Genomic DNA, 20,397 nt, shown 5'->3' on the forward strand with positions numbered 1-20,397 from the left:
TTTTGTGTATATTCTACGGGTATTTTTTTGTGGGGGCTACATAATATATTTTATAGTTACAACAATCTTTTAAACTAATAACTTCAATCACATACAGAAACTCTACTCCTTTATATCTCCCCTCCACTTGTTATCAATATCACAAATTACATCTTTTTACATTTATTTATAGTTACTATATTTATGTTTTTATCTTTTAAGTTCTATACCCAAATTAAAAGTGATCTACGTAACACCATCACAGTATTACAGATTTTATACCTGTCTATATATTCACCTTTAACAAAAAGCATTATGTTTTCATGTGCTTTTATGTTACATTTCAATGTGAAGGAACTCCCTTTAGTTCCTCTGCTAAAGCAAGTCTAGTGACAAGGTAATTACTTCCTCAGCTTTTATTTCTCTGGGAAGGTCTTATTTCTCCTTCATTTTTGAAGGACGGTTTTGCCAGATAGTTTTCCTGGTTGGCATTTTTATTTTCTTTCAGCACTTTGACTATATCATCCCACTTCCTCCTGGCCTGTAACGTTACTGCTAAGATATTCACTGAGAATCTTATGGGCGCTCCCTTGTATGTGACAACTCGCTTTTTTCTTGCTGTTTTTAAGATTCTCTCTTTGGCTTTGCCTTGTGACAGTTTTATTATAATGTGTCTTGGTTTGGGCCTCTTTTGAGCAACCTGAATTTGGATATTTATCTCCTTCCTCAGGTTTGGGAAGCTTCCTGCCCTTTTCTCCTAGTTCTCTGACACTGCATGTATTGGTCCACTTATTCGTGTCCCATAAGTCTCTTAGGCCTTCTACACTCTTTGTCATTCTTTTTTCTTTCTGTTCCTGACTCGGTAATTTCAAGTGACTTGTCTTCAAACTCACTGATTCTTTCTTCTACTTGGTCGATTCTGTTGTTGAACCCCCTAGAGAAATTTTCAATTTAGCTATTGTATTCTTCAGCTCCACAATTTGGTCCTTTTTTATACTTCCTCTTTGTTGATATTTACATTTCGTTCATGCATCATTTTCACAACTGCAGCTAGTTCTCTATGCTCTCTCGTAGCATACTGTGTTTAAGACAATTAATTTGAATTTGTAGGTAATTCACAGATCTCAGCTTCTTTAGGGTCAGTTTCTGGATATTTATTTTGTTCCTATGACTAGGCCATATTTCCCTGTTTCTTCAGATGCCTCATTATTTTTTGCTGAGATTTGGGCATCTGAAAAAACTGCCACCTCTCCCAGTCTTTATGGACTGGCTTCATACAGGGAAAGACCTTCACCAAGCATGCTGGCTAGAGATTCTGGGAGCCTCTAAATCTTTTCTGGGGATGTGTCTCCTCTGAGGTTGTGCATGTAATTTCCCAATTAGAGAGTTTTCTCAGTTTCTCTTTCCAGAGCTTGTAACCTCTTTTTCCCTCTGGCATCTGTCTGTAGGTTCTCTGGCACTGCAACAAGCAGCTGAACTCTCATTTGTTCTCAGTGGCCCCAGGTGTGCCAAGTATGCCAGTCAGGTGAGACAAGCTAGTCCCCTGGGCAGCTTCTCAAAAAGCCAGAACGTAGGGCACGTGCTCCACTCTTCTATTACCTTCCTGACGGAGAAGTCTTGAGTTTGGCGTTTACTACCAATTGTGCTAAGGGACACTTGTGGGAACGGCTATTGTGAGTGAAGTGAAGCAGCCTCCTTACCCATTTCAATGCAGCTGTTCTCAGCTTTGTGCCTGCCTGGTTTACTGCAACTCCTTAACTGGTTTCTGGAGTCATAAAGGCTTTTTTGGACCATATATTGTAAGGCAGTGTCTCTGAGGGGAAACAGGCTTGGGGCTTCCTTTCCACCATCTTGCTGGCGTCACTCCTCTTATGCTTGCCTGGGCACCCCATCTGTGGCTGACTTCTGACATGGCGGCAGTCCTGTGGGACTGAGCCCTTCGCTTGTGGGGTCTGTGCTAACTTCAGGTAGTGTCAGAACTGAAATGAATCGCAGAACACCCACTTGGTGTCAGAAAATTGGAGAACTGCTTGGTATCAGGAAAAAGCAACACGGAGATACATATATTCCTTATGATAAAAATGGAAAGGTGTGGAGATGATCAGTCTTAATTATAGTTACAGACTGTCTTTTCTCTGTAAAATTTCTTAGCACACTTTCTTGTCACATCGATCAATGTCTATAATTACATCTTGGGGCAAAACTTCTCCATTTATTGTTTAAAACACCATCACTATAAAACTTTGTTTTTAAAAAGTATTACTGGTCTTCAGTCAACAAGCTTAGTATTTAGCTATAGCCAAATACCTGGCAAAAAAGATCTAAAAAGAGATACAAATAGTTACAAGGAAGCACTAAATCACATCAGGTATTAGTTTAAAGTTTACCTGATACAGAAGAGGGAGAATGAAGTAACTGGTACGTGACTTACAGTAGGTCACTGGGGGGAACTGTGTAATAAAGCCTCTTGGTTGTAATAAAATTTGCTGCTGTAACACAGCACACCACCACACAACACCACCTCTGGGGTGGAAGACAGCCCTCCACCACTGACCTACGTGACGAGGGAAAGAGAGGAAGCGAGGCAGGTGCACACACGGCTTCCTCTCACATGACAGGCCAGAACCTGGACACAGAGCCCCTGCTGGTGCAAACGATGCTCTCTGGTTAGGGAGCTGTACACCCAATGAACACTTGCTACTGGGGGAAAGTCAGCAGTCTGCCCAGAAGGGCACCTGCTGGCCCCCAGGCTCCGCAGAACTAAGATGAACACCATTACACACACAGTTCTTACTGTCTCAAAACACCTCCCGGTTCCTTTTGCCTCCATGCTCCATCTGGGTTAAGATGATATGGACGATCACATGCTGTTCTTAATGTCGTCCCCTTGACCATAAAAGCATGACTCATTTCGTCATGGAATGAGATAAGGGACCAAACCAGACAATTAATTTATGTGAAAGCATGGAAAGCTATACGAATGCACACTTGTTAATTAACAAAATGTAAGCCCAGGAAGAATATAAATGAGCTCTAGCACCCTGCCATTTATTTCCAAGTTTAGCAATTAAGACTCCCTACTTGTACCTGAAATCACAACAAATTCCACACTGCAAACCTCTAATGAATCAAGTTGCCTTAGAGTTAGAAGAGACTTCAAAGATCCTTTAGTCTAAACCAGGGGTCAGCAGTTCTATTGGAACGCAGCCACACCTGTGCACTTACACACGTCATAGCTGTTTGCACAGGACAGCTGCAAAGTTGAGCAGCTGTGATGGAGACTGTACAGGGCACACAGCCCAATTCCTGCTCTAAACCTCTCACTGAGAACAGCAATTCTGGAGAGGGAATAACTGACTCATCTGCCCCTAGTCACACAATTAGCGACAGGTGGGCCCAGGTCTGCCTGCTGACACCGGGCTACCTACTCCCTTTCCCCTGGTCCCAGTTCATTCATCAGCTGCAGTGTAAGTTCTGAAATGGAGAGCCAGGTCCTTGCAGTTTTTCACAAATGATGAGCCCTTCAGCTCCTCCCCCCAGCACCGCACCTGCGCAGCTCGTCCATCAGGATGTGCGACGCCATCCCCAAGTCACACGTCCACAGTCAACTCGTTAAGCTGCTCCCAAAGCCACAGCGCCCTGGGCTTCCCTGCTGCTCAGAGGTGACATCTTCGTCCTGATCACTCCGACTGCCCTTCAGCCTTTGACCTTCACCTCAAAAGGCAACAGCTCTCTTCCACCGGCTTTGGCAAGCTCACTTCTTCCCTCTTGTCCTGATACTGTTCCATCTAGAATTCAGGCTCTTATTTCACGTCCCAACTCCTACACCAGAATCCTGTTTCAATGCACCTTGCCTCTAATCCCTCCTCCGCAGACAAGTATTTCCTGTCAAATGCATGAAGCCCTGACTCAAAGGCCCTCAATATTCGTCTAAAAGGTGAAGTCTGAAACCCTTAATGGGCTTCCCAACCTCCCGTGCCAGTTAAATTGGTTTGTTCTCTATCCCCCAAACCTCTTTTGGATCCAAAGCTACGCCATTTCCCCCCTTTCTCACTGTCTTTCCTCAAGAACCGGCTTAAAGTCTACCTGCTCTTCCTCCAATAATTAAGTTGAAAAGGAGGTGAATAAAGAAAAGGGCGCGTGTATGTGTGACAGCTCTGCTTTTCTCACAATGTTCTAGTACTTTTCACTTGCTAATTCACCAGAGAACCATCTATCTCCCATAGTAAGACTTCGATAAATACACTCATTATTACAATACTTAAACATAGCAAAAAGTAGAAATATCCTAGGGTGTTTGTTGAAATTTGAGCCAAGACACAATTTTATCAATGCTTTTTAAGGCACTAATTGTTGAAGCCCTAGAATTTTTTGAATATAAAATATGAATGTTTGGAAAGTGAAGAAAAATATCACGAATTTATGATAACCTGTAAGGTAAGAGAAAGAGGGTAGCAAAAAAAAAAACCTCAAGAGAAACCCGGATTCAAATTCCTATTAGTGGCTACATAACTCTGCACAAGTTTTTTAGCTTCCTTAAGTTCCTCAAATGTAAAATAGAGTTGATTCTCCTTATTCAAGGCAGCTGCGCTGTAAAAGTTGCCACAGACAATGAATCAGCAAATACTGAATCACTGCTCTTACAGGAAATACAGGGTCAGGTTCCTGTGAGCCTCTGTCACATTTTCATCAATCATTCAATACATAACCTTGTTTTGTGTGTGTTTCTGTATAAAGACACTTTATTTAATATGTATTGTACAGCCATTAACGTTGACCTCACGCCTGAACAAAGCTCATCTAACATGCATCTTCTCCTTAAGGTACATCACAATCTTCTGTGATGCAATTTTTAATGAGTAGCAATTTTTAAAGAATATTCTAAGTCGTACGACCTTAAGTTCTAGTAAAATCAGTAAAAGTGAACCTTACGAACTAGGATTTTTAACTCATAGGAATAACAATTTCAATCTAAATGCTTAATATTAGCATTGACAGGTGAACATTACACAGAGTAGTGTGCTGGGGCCTGGGGCCTGAGACAGACACCAAGCCTTAACCATTTCCATCCTCAAATGGCCACTGTGCTAACAGGACAGGGCGGGGGACCTTGGAATTCAACCAGCTCATGCCTAGAGAGGTTCACAGGCCCAGGCACGTACAAGCATCCACAGACCTGAGATGAGCTGATCTGAAGCTGGGGGAAAAGTCTGGAACTACGCCATCCAATTCCCTAACCAGCAGCTAAACACAGTTGCCAGGGAACTGGAACAGGGCTAACACGACTGAGGAAACGCATTTTAAATTATTTATGTACCAATTCAAAAAAAGACACTCAATTCAGTTATTAGAAAACTTTTATGTATGTTCAGAACAACTTGGATAAAACAATCTACTTTTTCAACTGCAAATTTTATAAAATCTAAATACTGACCACGTATTTCTGAGGAAAAGTGAGTATACAAATTGAGATGTGCTAGTAAATGTAAAATACACACTAGATTTCAAAGACTTAGTATGAAAAAAAAGTGAAAGTAAAGTAACTCCTTAACAAATTTTTATATTGGCTACATATTGATATAATTAATATTTTGGATATATTTAATTTAGAATATTGCATTGAAATTAATTTCACCTTTTTAAAAAACACTTTTAATGTGGCTACCAGAAAATTTTTGCACTGTATTTCTATTGGACTGTGCTACTCTGTCTCATAAACAGGAGAAACTTCAGGCCTCCTTTGAGATGCCTTAAGTGAATCTAGAAGGAAGGAGTATTTTACCTCTGATCTTTTATCTTCTCCTCCTCTTCCTCCCCTTCCCTCAACTAACTGTCTGCTTTTATTTGATGAAAGGAGTTTTGCGGACTAAACATCAGATTTATCACGGGAATGTCCAGTAAGACTAACCTCACAGAGAAGTATCTGCCTAGTCCCAAATGAACCTGTATCCAGGAAGAAATCAGATATTCTAGGCTAGATGACTCCCACTCATCCTTCCAGGCCGATGAAAAGAAAACCGACGCTGCGGCTGCTTCCCTGATGACCCATTTAACCCCCTCAGCACTCTACACACAAGCCCAGTTCCCACATCTGGTGGTGTCGACAATCCTGCACCCAGTCCCTTCACTCCACGAGCACGGACAGGTGCACCCCCAGCCCCTTCTTGGCATTAGGGTCACAGCAGTGGGCATAGAATCCTCCTCTGTGGAGCCTTTGGACCAGAATGTAGATGACTCTTAAGAAGACAGTTAAGTGCTCTCTGAATGCTATCAAACCAGTGAGATGCAGGAGGTCGCTGTCACTGGTAGGAGTGCAGCTGGGCTGACACTGGGATCACTGTCACCGCCACCCTCAAAGCTCCTGTCCATCTGTAGCCTCCCCACCCCTACCCCGGCTGGGCCACATGGGCAGCAAGAAGATTCCAGAGCTGCTGACAAAGATTCTCAGGGTCAAGACTCATTGACATTGATCCGAGACAGGGCACAAGGGAGCCTGACTCCATTCTGGTCAAGTAGAGAGTCTCTGTCACCACCTGGTAGTAGCTGTCACCCTCCTGCTTTGTGACTGGTTTACACATCTGGCAAATGGTGGCACTAACCCAGTCAAGGGCTTTTAGCAGTGTCTAAGGACAACAGATAATACACGGTAGAGTAGCTTCACCTTATGCCAATTTCACAGATGAAAAACAAACCGGAAGCTTGTCTGGATGGGGGCCTGCACAAGGGCATCTGGTAACAAGCAGCAGGGGTGGGACTCAACCAAGGCATATGGATACGGACACCAGTGACAACGTCCACATCTGAACCACCAGGCTGTATCTGCACATAAATGCAGTTATTTTGACTCCAGTTTAATCCATCTAGTGACATGGTAACAGGACTGATGGGGAAGACTTTAGAAGTCTTCGTTTAGGCTTATAAACATAGGAAAAGCTATTTAATATCGTCCACGAGGGAAACACAAATTAAAACCACATTAAGGTAGTACTTTTCACCCATCAGATCTAAAACTCTGCAGACATACTGCATTGTATCATACTGGCCAGCCCATCCTGAAAGCCAGTTGCATACATGGCTGGTTGACGCATACATTCATGCAACCTCTTTGGGAGGGCACTTTCGAGACATCTATCAAAATTACAAAGGGAGATTTTCTGATGATGCCTATTCTAACCAGTGTGAGGTGATACCTCATTGTAGTTTTGATTTGCATTTCCCTAGTAATTAGTGATGTTGAGTAGCTTTTCATGTGCCTCTTGGCCAACTGTAGGTCTTCTTTGGAGAAATGTCTATTTAGGTCTTCCACCCATTTTTTGATTGGGTTGTTTGTGTTTTTGATATTGAGCTGTATGAGCTGTTTATATATTTTGGAGATTAATCCTTTGTCCGTTGATTTGTTTGCAAGTATTTTCTCCCATTCTGAGGGTTGTCTTTTTGTCTTGTTTATAGTTTCCTTTGCTGTACAAAAGCTCTTAAGTTTCATTAGGTCCCATTTGTTTATTTTTGTTTTTATTTCCATTACTCTAGGAGGTAGGTCAAAAGAGATCTTGTGATTTATGTCAAAGAGTGTTTTTCCTATGTTTCCCTCCAAGAGTTTTATAACTGGTCTTACATTTAGGTCTTTCACCCATTTTGAGTTTATTTTTGTGTATGGTGTTAGGGAGTGTTCTAATTTCATTCTTTTACATGTAGCTGTCCAGTTTTCCCAGCACCACTTAGTGAAGAGACTGTCTTTTCTCCATTGTATATCCTTGCCTCCTTTGTCATAGATTAGGTGACCATAGGTGTGTGGGTTTATCTCTGGGCTTTCTATCCTGTTCCATTGATCTATATTTCTGTTTTCGTGCCAGTACCATATTGTCTTGATTACTGTAGCTTTGTAGTATAGTCTGAAGTCAGGAAGTCTGATTCTTCCAGCTCCTTTTTTTTTTTTCTCAAAACTGCTTTGGCTATTCGGGGTCTTTTGTGTCTCCATACAAATGCTGGAGAGGGTGTGGAGAAAAGGGAACCCTCTTGCATTGTTGATGGGAATGTAAATTGATACAGCCACTATGGAGAACAGTATGGAGGTTCCTTAAGAAACTAAAAATAGAATTACTGTATGACCCAGCAATCCCACTACTGGGAATATACCCAGAGAAAACCATAATTCAAAAAGACACATGGGGCTTCCCTGGTGGCACAGTGGTTAAGAATCTGCCTGCCAATGCAGGGACATGGGTTCAAGCCCTGGTCCGGGAAGATCCCACATGCCACGGAGCAACTAAGCCCATGCGCCCCAACTATGGAGCCTGCGCTCTAGAGCCCACAAGCCACAACTACTGAAGCCTGTACGCCGCAAGGAAGAGTAGTCTCCACTCACTGCAACTAGAGAAAGCCCCCGCACAGCAACGAAGACCCAACACAGCCAAAAATAAATAAAATAACATTAACTGATTAACAAAAAAAAGCTTTAAAAGAAAAAAAAAGACACATGTACCCCAATGTTCACTGCAGCACTATTTACAACAGCCAGGTCATGGAAGCAACAGAAATGCCCATCGACAGATGAATGGATAAAGAAGATATGGTACATATATACAATGGAATATTACTCAGCCATAAAAGGGAACGAAATTGGATCATTTCTAGAGACATGGATGGACCTAGAGGCTGTCATAAAGAGTGAAATAAGTCAGAAAGAGAAAAACAAATATCGTATATTAACACATATATGTGGAATCTAGAAAAATGGTACAGATGAACCAGTTTGCAAGGCAGAAATAGAGACATACATGTAGAGAACAAATGTATGGACAGCAAGGGGGGAAAGCAGGGGGGGTATGAATTGGGAGATTGGGATTGACATGTACACACTAATATGTATAAAATAGATAACTAATAAGAAAAAAAGAAAAATAAACTAATAAATGTTTGATTAAAAAAAATTACAAAGGGAGGTCCCCTTGGACTCAGCTCCACTTCTAGACATCTATCGTCAGATATGTGAAATGATTTATACTCATGTTTGTAATAGAAAGAGACTAGAAATAACCTCCTAAAGGTCACCAATAGAGGTCTGGCATTTAAAGTCTATATATCCATACCAGGAAATACCATACAACACTGATACACACACAAACACTGGAAAGAATAAAGAAGCCTTCACATAACAATCAGATCCAAAACGTATTGCTAAGTGGAAAAAGCAAGGGGTAAGTGTCTTAAAGTTGTTAATTAAAGCCCAGTCTATCCTCAAAGCCCATGCTCCTCCCAGTATATCAGCCCCAAGAAAGAGTTTGAGGCCTTAGAGCATTTACTTTCTCAACTAAAGCGCTCCCATAAACCTCCACGCATCTACTTCACTCCGTTCTTCCCATCACCATAAAGCAAACTTAAACAGAGCTCTCACAGTACCCCGCAAGAAAGATTCGGTGTCATCTCAACTAAGACTTACTACCCCTTGGTTCTTCCTATCTTCAGAGCAGAGTAAAAAGCACCTGAAATGTTCCCTGATTTTTTTTTTTGGAATGCCTACAGAATATGTCTAAGTCTTTTAAAATTTTAACATGAAAATATGCCAAAAACACCATGAGTTTTGTTTCTAAGGACATTAAAGTACAGCTAACTAAGTCCCAGTGCAGTGCAGCTCAAAGCAAGTGAAGGCCGGCCCAAACCTCAGCACGCGGATCTCATCGCAGACCCCCATTTCCTTCTCACCGCTCACAGACCCCGGAGCAGGGCCTAAAGAAGACTCAGCAACTCCATATCCACCAGAAGGAGCCCAATTAGATTTAATAATACACAGGCTTAAAGATGATTTTTTTCAGCTGCAGTGCTAAGACAGGAAGTGTTCCATGCTACACATATTATTTATCGAGGGAACAATTCAAAGTGCAGAAAAATGTTTGTAGTGGGAAAACAAATGTACGATTTTAAACACACATTTATGTATATGCATAAATGTTGCATGGATAGCTATATAAAAAAAGGTAACAATACTTCCCACTGGAAAGAGGAAGAAGTTAAGACCCGGCATTTAATATCCAGAAATCTTCTACCATATGCATAGCAGATTTGTTTTTTTTTAATTAGACTCATTAAAACTTGTAAGTCTCTCTTTTTTAAATGATTACAATAAATGATTCACCTTAAAAACCCCACTGTTACAAAATAGATGTGTATTCATGACAAAAAAGGCCAATTGCCTAAAGAAATGCTCAGAGAAATTTATTTTCTATAATGTTAAAGCTATTTTAGTACAGTCAAGTGTTCCTTAAATCCAAGTAATAACTGAATGCCTCACATTTCAAACTTATTAGAACCTAACATTAAGCTATTTTTTTCTTTTTAAAAAAACAACACAGATTACAGCCATGTGACCTGATTTTCAAGTAGGTCGAACAGACCAGATTTGAATACAAACTAAATGCCTTTCTAGAATAAGACAAAGTGTACTCTGAGCCTACATGTTTAATATGAGCGGGCTGACAGGGGTGGAGGGGGGTGGCGGGCCGCTGGAGACTGAAAATGAAACAGATAAGACCGTCTTTCTAATGAGACACAATTTAACAGATCCATTAAATTCTTCTCGTATGAATTCCTACCTCTTTCAACTTTAAAATAAAATTTTGCCAGCAGAAGTTTTATGGTAGACTTGTCATGAATTTTAAAGTTTAATGCTAAGAGAAGCTGGCTTTGGGATAAAGATCAATCTACCTGATGAAATGAACTCAATTTAGAGTATGACTGACTTGCCACAAAAAGTCTGCTTTTCTATAGCAAAGTTTTCAACACATCAAACTATAGATACCCTTAATAAAGTAACACAGAAGCTGCAGTCAGCTCTCACTCCTAGAAGATAATACAGGATAAAATCCAGATGACTTTGGGTGTGCTGATGGCTTTGGGGAAACACCACCAAAGACATGATCTATGAAAGAAATAACTGATAACCTGGACTTCATTAAAATTAAAAACTTCTGCTCTGTGAAACATAAATGTTAAGAAAATGAAAAGACAAGCCACAGACTGGGAGAAAATATTTGGAAAAGACATCTGATAAAGGACTGTTATCCAAAATACACAAAGAACTCTTAAAACTCAACAATAAGGAGAAAAAGCAACTCAAAAAATGGGGCAAAAAAATCTGACCAGACATCTCACCGAAGAAGACATACAGATGGCAAATGAGCAATATAAAGAGGTGGTCCACATCACGGTCATCAGGGAAATGCAAATTAAACGAGATGCCACTACACACCTATTAGAATGACCAAAATCCAGAACACTGATAACTGGAATGCAAGGACAGGACGCAAGAGGAACTCTCATTTATTGCTGGTGGGCATGCAGATTGGTACAGTCACTTTGGAGACAGTCTGGTTTCTTACAAAACAAAACATACTCTTAGCCTATGATCTAGGAATCACACTCCTTGGTATTTATCCAAGTGAGTTAAAAACTAATGTCCACACAAAACCCTGCACATGATGTTTTACAGCAGCTTTATACACAACTGCCAAAACGTGGAAGCAACCAAGATGCCCTTCTGTAGGTGAACAGGTAAACTGGTACATGCAGACGATGGAATATTAACCAGCGTTAAAAAGAAATGAATTACCAAGTCATGAAAAGACAGGGAGGACCCTTAAATATACTGCTCAGTGAGTAAGAGAAACCAATCTATAAAAGCTGCATATTTTATGATTCAACTCTGACATTCTGGAGAAGACAAAACTATGGAGACTAAAAAGATCAGTGGCTGTGGGGCTGTAGGAAGGGGTGAACAGGCAGAGCACAGAGGGTTTTTCGGGCAGTGAACCTCCTCTGTATGGCACTATAATGGTGAGTTCATGTCATTACACATTTGTTCAGACCCACAGAACGAACAACACCAAGAGGGAACCCTAATGTAAATTGTGGACTCTGGGCGATAATGATGTGTCCACAGAGGTTCACTGGTTGTAACAAATGGGATTTTGCTAGTATCAGGGGGAGGCTGTGTCTGTATGGGGACAGGGGGTATATGGGAACTCTGCATTTTCCACTCAATTGCTGGGTACCTAAAAATAAAGACTATTAAAACACACACACAAATACACAGTGAGAAAAAAAGGTATAGATTGTAATTCTGTAAACTTGAAGATCGGGAAAAAAGTTTTAATAAATGTATCACTAATGGCTGAGTCTAGGAAGTATATATGTGGGTGTTCAATCTCCTATCCTTCCAACTTTTCCCTGTAAGTAATTTAACTTAAGAGGAAAAAACGTGTTTTAGAATTCATTAGGAGAAATACAAGCAGAACATAGGAAGAATCAATTTAAAAATTTTAATAGTTCGTTCAGAAACAACAAATATTGCTTATCTTTGACCAATAATAGTTATTTACAAAATTAAATAACTCTATAACCACACTTAAACTGCATATAAATTCTCAACATTATATTTAAGAGAGCTGCTGTTTAAAGTAACCATAAAGGGCTTTCCTGATGGCACAGTGGTTAAGAATCCACCTGCCAATGCAGGGGACACGGGTTGCAGCTCTGGTCCAGGAAGATCCCACATGCTACGCAGCAGCTAAGCCCGTGCGCCACAACTACTGAGCCTGCGCCCTAGAGCCCGTGAGCCACAACTACTGAGCTCGCGTGCCTAGAGCCCGTGCTCCGCAACAAGAGAAGCCACCGCGATGAGAAGCCCACGCACCGCAACGAATAGCCCCCGCTCGCCACAACTAGAGAAAGCCCGCGTGCAGCAATGAAGACCCAACGCAGCCAAAAATAAATAAATAAATAAATTTATAAATAAATTTATAAAAATGAAGTAACCATAACATTTTGAGATTTAAAAAATAAAGAGTAAGGTGAGCACTAATACCACCAAAACTTGACTTCTGAAAGACACTTCAGATAGGGACCGTATTTAAATGCTTAATCAAGGGCATTTAACTCCTATAAAAAAATGTCTTATCAAGACGAGACAACTTCAGTTCCAAGGGAAGTTATTTAGAACCAACTGGGAAAGAAACAATCTGGTGAACTATTTACAAGTCCTGAGAAGAAAGATACCAATCCCCATTAACTTCCGTTACAGGCCACCAGCAACAGGAGAGTTTCCAAACATTTAACAAACAAGAAACTGTATGACCACCGTCATTTTAAAAATAAAATAAAGAGCTGAATTTCACTGCACATGGAAAGGAACGCTGCGTTGGGGATGAGGTGGAGGCAAGCATTTGTAGCGCAGACAGGATCCACCTGGGATCCTTTTTAATTAAAAAATTCTAAACATCCCAGGCACATCTCTGAACTCGTAAGGCCAGTGTCTTTCTGTATAAAGGACATCTGCCTTCTTCCTCCAACCAAAGGTTTAAACATAGGTGAAGGTCTGTTGCTTAAACAAACAAGTATTTAGCACACTTAGCGCGCTGCTTTGGCCCCCACCGGTCCAGGCCTTGCCCGTGAGTCCGCCCCGGCGTGGCGCGGTCCCCGTCCGCAGCAAGGCCACGGCCCGAGGTTCCTGGGTGCGCGCCCTCTGCCCTACCACCTCCGGGGACTGCGCCCGCGGTCCCGAACACGCGCGAAGAGGGTGGCGGGGCATGGGGTTCAGTCATTCCTAACGTGGGGGGGTCACCACGAGCCACGCGGGATCCTAACGGGCCGCGCGGCGCGGGCCTCACCTGCGCACCCCACCTGTGCGCCTCTCCAACGGCGCAGCGCAGGCCTCACCTGCGCCCTCCCCGACCCGCGCCCTCCCCGACCCGCGCCCCCTCACCTGCGCGGCGGCAGCGGCGGCGGCGGCAGCGGCGGCGGCGGGGGCGACGGAGGGCGGCGGCCCCGCCCGCAGGCCATCCTCCTCCTCGGGGGGCTCGTCCAGGAGCACCCGGCTCCGGCCCAGCTTCCACATGCTCCCGGGCGGGCGCCGGCGTCCGTGCGTCCGTGCGCGCCCCTCCTCGGCCGGCCCGCAGCGCGGACGCACCGGCTGCGGCTCCTGCAGGACCGGACGCGGCCAGTGGGGCCGGGCGGGGCCGGGCTGTGGGGCGGGCCCACCTCCAGGACCGGGCCCTCCCCACCCCCACCCCGCCCCGGCCCCTCCCGGACCGGACCCGGTCCCCGCACCCAGCGAGACCCACCGTACGCCCGGGACCGGGCCCACCTCCAGGCGGGCCACACCCCCCAGGCCCCCATTTCCCCTGCTCGCGGTCCCCCCACCCCAAGTCACCGCCCCTCCGGCCAGGCCCTGACCCCGACCGACCCTCCCACACCTCCAACGAGGCTCCTCCTCCTCCTCTCAGCGAGGTCCCCGCCCCCCACATCACTCCACGAGGTCCTTACCTCGGGTCCCCACCCCAAGCTGACCCCCTCACACCTCACCCCCCACCACGGGCCCCTCAACACCTCGGGATGATCCCCGAACCTCCCGGCCGACCCCCTCACCCTCCACCAGGGATCACCTCTCACCCGGGCCCCCTTAACCTGGCCCCCACTCATCTGGGACCGCCCCCGCTCACCCCTCAGTCCGAGGCCCCCGCAACCCGGGCGGACCTCCTCACCCCTCAGCCCGGGATCCACCCCCAACCCGAGCTGACCCCCTAACCCCTCACCCTGCGGGGGGGCGCGGCCAGGTCTGCGGGGCAGGGGCGCTGGGGGCGGGGCGGCCGGGGCTCCGGTCACCATGGCGACAGCCGCCGGACGCGGAGCGGGCATAGTGCGCATGCGCACACCCCTGGGTCCGTGGCTCGAGGGCGCGGTGGGCGGGACTGGAAGCGGTTCCAGTTCCCGCCAGGGCGCTCCGCCCCCGCGCCTGGTGGTCTCGGGGCTGCGCAGCAGCCCAGCTGTTCGGGTGGGAAACTGCGCGAATGGTGGCCGGGAACCCCGAGGGCGGAGGCGCTGGGCACGTGGACCTGCCGGGGGGAGGGTGCGGCCGAGCCCCGGGATGGGCAGCAGGAGGTGGGCTCGGCCGGGGCGGGTGCAGGGACCGTGTTCAGCTATAGGCAGGGGGAGGGACGCGAGCTTCCAACGTCTCCACGTTAGGAGCCCAGGGTCCGAGGGAAAAGTGGGCAGCTGCGCTGGCCAGGCCGCCTTGGAACCCGCCGTGGTGCTCGCTGGTCCCTCGCATTCGGGGAGCCTGACGTTGACGAGCAAGTAAGATGTGGCACACCTGGTGTAGTTCACAGGCAGTTGAAGGGACTTTGACAGCTAATTATGACAGCCGAAAATTGTTACTTTTTCTAGGTAAGATAGGTTACAGCCACAGTCACGGCGAACGTGGCAGGGCCCCCGCCCGAACCGCAGCCTGGGGCAGAAGAGGACCGGCCCGAAGTGTCCTCTGGCCTCTCACCAAAACTCTGAAGCAGGAGAAGTACCTCACACATTCCCAAGTACAAGATGACTTTGATTTCATATCTCACAAAAGAGCCAAACAATAAAATATAAAAAGATATTCAACTCCATTGTAATGAGGGAAATGCAAATAAACATGAAATGCCCTTTTCCTGCCTATCAAAGTGGTAAACATTTGCAAAGCTGTACCCAGTGTTGGGAAGCACCTAGGGAAGCTGGTAGCTGTGCAGGGAAATAAGCTGCTGGTGGCGTGTAAACAGTACAACGCTTTTGGAAGGCATCCATTTGTTAGTATCTATCACAATTTTAATGTGCAAACGCTCTGCCCAGCAAATTACCATCCACAGAGAAACTTTTTACTCGGTATACGTCAGTATTGCTTATGTTTTCACACCAAACGTGTATTACTTGCGGGATTTAAAAGTACATTTTATAAAAAGAATCCAGAACTCTAGGCTTCTATAAACATTTTCTTAAGCTTTGTATCTTTACTACTCTGAAAGAAAAAAAGAAATCAACTGTACCTGTTGGGTTTTTCCAGAAATGATTAGCAGCAAAATTTTTAAAATGAAAAGAGGCTCTGAGTCTGTCTTTGGAAGAGGCCTGCAGGAGCCCCGAGAACAGACCCAGGGCACAGGGGCCCTGTCAGGGTTAGTGGTTAGGGCATGGAGGGGGAAAGCTGAATTTTACATACCAACCAGCTACCTGGAAAGCAAGGCCGTGGCAAGAGCCCAGTGGTCCCCACCTTCCCTTCTCAGTGAGTCGCAAGGGTCAGGAGATAAACACACAGGCACACAAATATCTCCGGGCCCACCAGGCACAAATATTACAAACTGATGTGAAACCCCAGAACACCCACTGAAGTATAATCTACCCAGTAGAAATTAAAGAACTCCTTCTTCATGGGAATATATAAGAATGATAAAATTATATATCTATACACCTTTTCAAACCAGGTCAAATAAGCTTGGTCTTCTGGACTGGAAAGACTTCAGGATGGAAATACTGAACGTAGACATGGTGATGGTTCTAAGATGTGCTACCTACACAAGATGAATTTGTACCTGGGGCCCACAGGGTTCTGTCAAAATAAACATACTGCAAGCACAAACATTGATAAAAATCAGAAACAATAAAGTAGAGGTTACAAAACAAAGCCAGGATCTAAACACAGCCCCTTCAAGGTCACTACAAACAAAACAGAACACTAACTCAGAACACTTCAACAAATAACACGGATGCCTTTATTCTCACCAAGAGAGCACGGGGCCTGGGCCGGACCACTGGCTTCCTTTGTCTGGCATATCCGCATTTCTCTGCTTTGAAATTTTTCTTTATAAATTAATCTGTAACCTCCTGCAAATCCAGTCCGATCTGGAATAAGAAGGCCAGGCTAACTAAATTAAAAAGCTAAATTCCAGTATATTTAAACAACGTTTTGCATTATTTCTAGGAGAGCTCAGGAGGGAGGACCTGCAACCCAAAGCACAGCGCCTGAGGCAAGCAGGAGGGGGCTGGTGACTGAGCTTCAGGCATCCTGGAATTCTGAGCACTTCTCGGGAGTTCTAGGAATTTGGCCCTAGTCATTCATTTACTCATTTATGAGTTTTATAAAATTAAGTCATGCTATTGTTAAAGTTCTGTAAGAGGTGTGCTTGACACTATTCAGTGTCACAAAAATACAACACTTACGGGGCTTCCCTGGTGGCGCAGTGGTTGAGAATCCACCTGCCAACGCAGGGGACACGGGTTCAAGCCCTGGTCCGCGAAGATCCCACATGCTATGGAGCAACTAAGCCCATGCGCCACAACTACTGAGCCCACATGCCACAACTACCAAAGCCCGCGTGCGTAGAGCCCGTGCCCCGCAATAAGAGAAGCCACTGCAATGAGAAGCCCGTGCACCGCGATGAAGAGTAACCCCCGCTCGCTGCAACTAGAGAAAGCCTGCACGCAGCAACAAAGACCTAACGCAGCCAAAAATTAATTAATTTTTAAAAAATACAACGCTTACACATAAGAATCCATTTCTAGATCTAGAAAGACATGGTTACAGAACATTTCATTTACTGAGCTCTCCTTGGAGGAAGATACTAATTTTAGCCTGAATTGCTCTTATTGGCTAATAGAGTCCTGAAAATTCACTGGTGTAGGAACTCTGTTAACAAAGATCAAGTGTGCCATCCCTGTTTGAAGGCTCAACTTAGTGAGATTTTACTCCAGAGATGGCCTCCAGAGATGGGTCCACACCCCGGGAGGGGATGGTGCAGAGGCGGATCTGAGCAGCAAAGGCAGCTGGATTTGAAGTCCTGTTATTCCAGTTACGTGGGCCATGAAGCCAGGCATATCTGACGGAGTTCGAGCCTCCACAGGCTGGTGGTTTTGTTACCCAAAAACTGGGCTCGCCTCTTGAGGAAGTTTTAAGCTAGGGTACATGCATATTCATGAGGGGCTTGAGCAGAGGAGAACTCAGCACAGAATTGGGGCAAAGGTCGACAGAGTCCAAGCTCTAGTTGATTGAAGTCAGGAGGGTCACCTTCATTGTTCCAACCTCCACTGGGGAGGGGGCCTTAGTTCCCTCAGAGCTCAAGGATGTATTATTAGGCCTATCCCTCGAAGAGGAGCTAGGACTCTGCTTATCACTGCACTACTTTTTTATTTTTTATTGTTTTTGCGGTACGCGGGCCTCTCACTGTCGTGGCCTCTCCCGTTGCGGAGCACAGGCTCTGGACGCGCAGGCTCAGCGGCCATGGCTCACGGGCCCAGCCGCTCCGCGGCATGTGGGATCTTCCCGGACCAGGGCATGAACCCGTGTCCCCTGCGTCGGCAGGCGGACTCTCAACCACTGCGCCACCAGGGAAGCCCATCACTGTACTACTTTTGACTGCCTCTTCTCTGTTCCTGCATTCCTTTGTTCCCTTAAGATTAATGACTGAGACCCGTTCAAGGGCAAGCACTGTGGCCAGGCTTAGATCACAAAATGGGTTCTGTCAAGAAAGCCATTCCTAGTTCTCTCTCTCTGGGGACCCCCAACCTATCTGCTTGCAGTTCCATTCGCCACATTGAAGGCCCACGTGGAAACTGCCATATGCCTGCAATGCGTTTTTATCAAAAGCGAGGGAACTGTCATTGACGACACCTGGAGGATTAAAGGGTAAGATCACTGTGGCCTTGAAGGTCAGCCTTCACGCCCTGCTCTGTTACCAGGTTACCTAGTATCCTCCCGACCAGGCTTCTGTCTGGACTCCCTTACCTGTAGGTATTATTAAAATGACATGCTGTACCCTTCACACCTTCTCAAGTACATCCTATACCCAGTGTGGTGGTACTGAGAACAAAACTTGCACCAAGAATTCACTGATTTGATCACTAATTCCATTCAGCGGTGTTGATAGAAGTGAAACAAAACTACAGCTTACTGAGTGCTTACGACACACTAGGCATTTGCTGGTACTTTACACACATTATCTCACTTAATGGAAAGAACACAGAATTTGGAGCACATTGACCTGGATTACAATTTTAGCTCTACTTAAAAAAAAAAAAATAGAGGCTGAAAGGATTTATACCAAACTTCAGTACTGGATACCTGTGGGAAGTAAGCTTGGGAATCAGAGTAAGAAAATTCCACTTTGGTTTACGTAGTTATATATATGAATTTTGACACATATAGACAACAAATTATGTATAGGTCATATATATTATGTATCTAGTATGTAAGCATGGTGATCAAAAAGTATTTGCTGTTTTGAATTTTTAAGAAATTTGCTACTCTATAAAATATAAACAATCTACACATGGCAACTGATAGGGAACTTACAACAAACTCAAATGATTGATTTGTTCTAATTTATCTTATTTTGCATGTTAAAACCCTACGATAACCTCAGTGACTATATCCAAATGTATACATAATGATGGTGAAAACATAAAAGCTCACATTCCTGCAATTACACATAATATACAGCATGTTACTAACAATCACATGTCTGTTTATGGGAACTTTGTTTTCTGTTTTTGTACTTTTCTATATTTTTCTAATTAAAAGGTTCCTTGGGGGGCTTCCCTGGTGGCGTAGTGGTTGAGAGTCCGCCTGCCGATGCAGGGGACATGGGTTTGTGCCCCGGTCCGGGAGGATCCCACATGCCGCGGAACGGCTGGGCCCGTGAGCCATGGCCGCTGAGCCTGCGCGTCCGGAGCCTGTGCTCCGCAACGGGAGAGGCCACAGCAGTGAGAGGCCCGCGTACCACAAAAAACAAACAAACAAAAAGGTTCCTTGGGGAATATAAATAATTCAGCTCTTTGACTTACTAACTCTGTGACTCTGGAAAGTCATTTTAGCATCTTGAGCTATTATTCTCTGGTCAGCTAGTGATGGGAAGGCTTCACAATGAGGTGAGGATGGTAGGACTCGTCTTCAGCGTAAAGACGCAATGTGCGTTCACTGTGAAGCTTTGCAGGAGTTCCTTGCCCTCTCTGAGCCTCGGTGTTCCAGGTCTTTAACCTGAGTGGGATTCCTCTTCCACTTGTAGAGCCGGACCAGCATGGCTTCTAACCACAGCCAGACCGCATCTCTGGATAAACGCGGTGTGTGCACCTGCTTCCGTGACCTGGGTCCGAGCTCCCTTCCCCCTTCCACAACAAGCCCTCTGTGAGGCGCACAAACCCTCCGGGCCCAAACTCAGCCCCACCAGGCTCGACCTCCAGTGTCTGACCGTCAGCATCGGTCCACCTGGCCTGCGTCGCCCAGTCTCAGCAAGACCCCTGATGGGTCGGCTTAGCCGGAGCTCGTGCTGACCACCCAGGGGAGCCTGACCTCGTAGCCTGCCTCCAGAGAGAATCCCCTGGCCCCGGATGTTTTCCATCATGACCCCGCCCCGCTCCTGGGCTGGAAGCCCCGCCCGCCCAGGCCCAGCTGCAGCGCCCCAGGGAGAGCCCCGCTGGAGCAAAGCCGGACCATCTTTAGCGACTGTCCCGATACCTTTCTTAGAGGTGCTGTGGCCGTCCAGGGATCAGGACTCAGCCTTCGTCCCCCTCACACTCTGAAACGATGAAAGCACAGAAGAATCAAAACCCTCCCACCGGAGTCCCCCTCAG

At 45.4% G+C, this 20,397-nt stretch overlaps 1 protein-coding gene across 1 annotated transcript in view; it reads right to left on the reverse strand.

Moving 5' to 3' along the window:
* The window catches only part of TDRP (testis development related protein), a 49,674-nt gene extending 35,188 nt beyond the window's left edge, over positions 1-14,486 (reverse strand). Inside the window, exons 1-2 of the mRNA XM_067722026.1 lie at positions 14,469-14,486; positions 13,733-13,948 (exon numbers count right to left, since the gene is read on the reverse strand). Of these exons, the coding sequence (XP_067578127.1) occupies positions 13,733-13,864 (132 nt within the window). The 5' untranslated portion in view covers positions 13,865-13,948; positions 14,469-14,486. The remainder of the gene's footprint in view (positions 1-13,732; positions 13,949-14,468) is intronic.
* Between the last annotated feature and the right edge of the window lie 5,911 nt (positions 14,487-20,397).

The sequence above is a fragment of the Pseudorca crassidens genome, chromosome 21 (genome assembly GCF_039906515.1).
Source record: "Pseudorca crassidens isolate mPseCra1 chromosome 21, mPseCra1.hap1, whole genome shotgun sequence".
NCBI lineage: Eukaryota > Metazoa > Chordata > Mammalia > Artiodactyla > Delphinidae > Pseudorca > Pseudorca crassidens.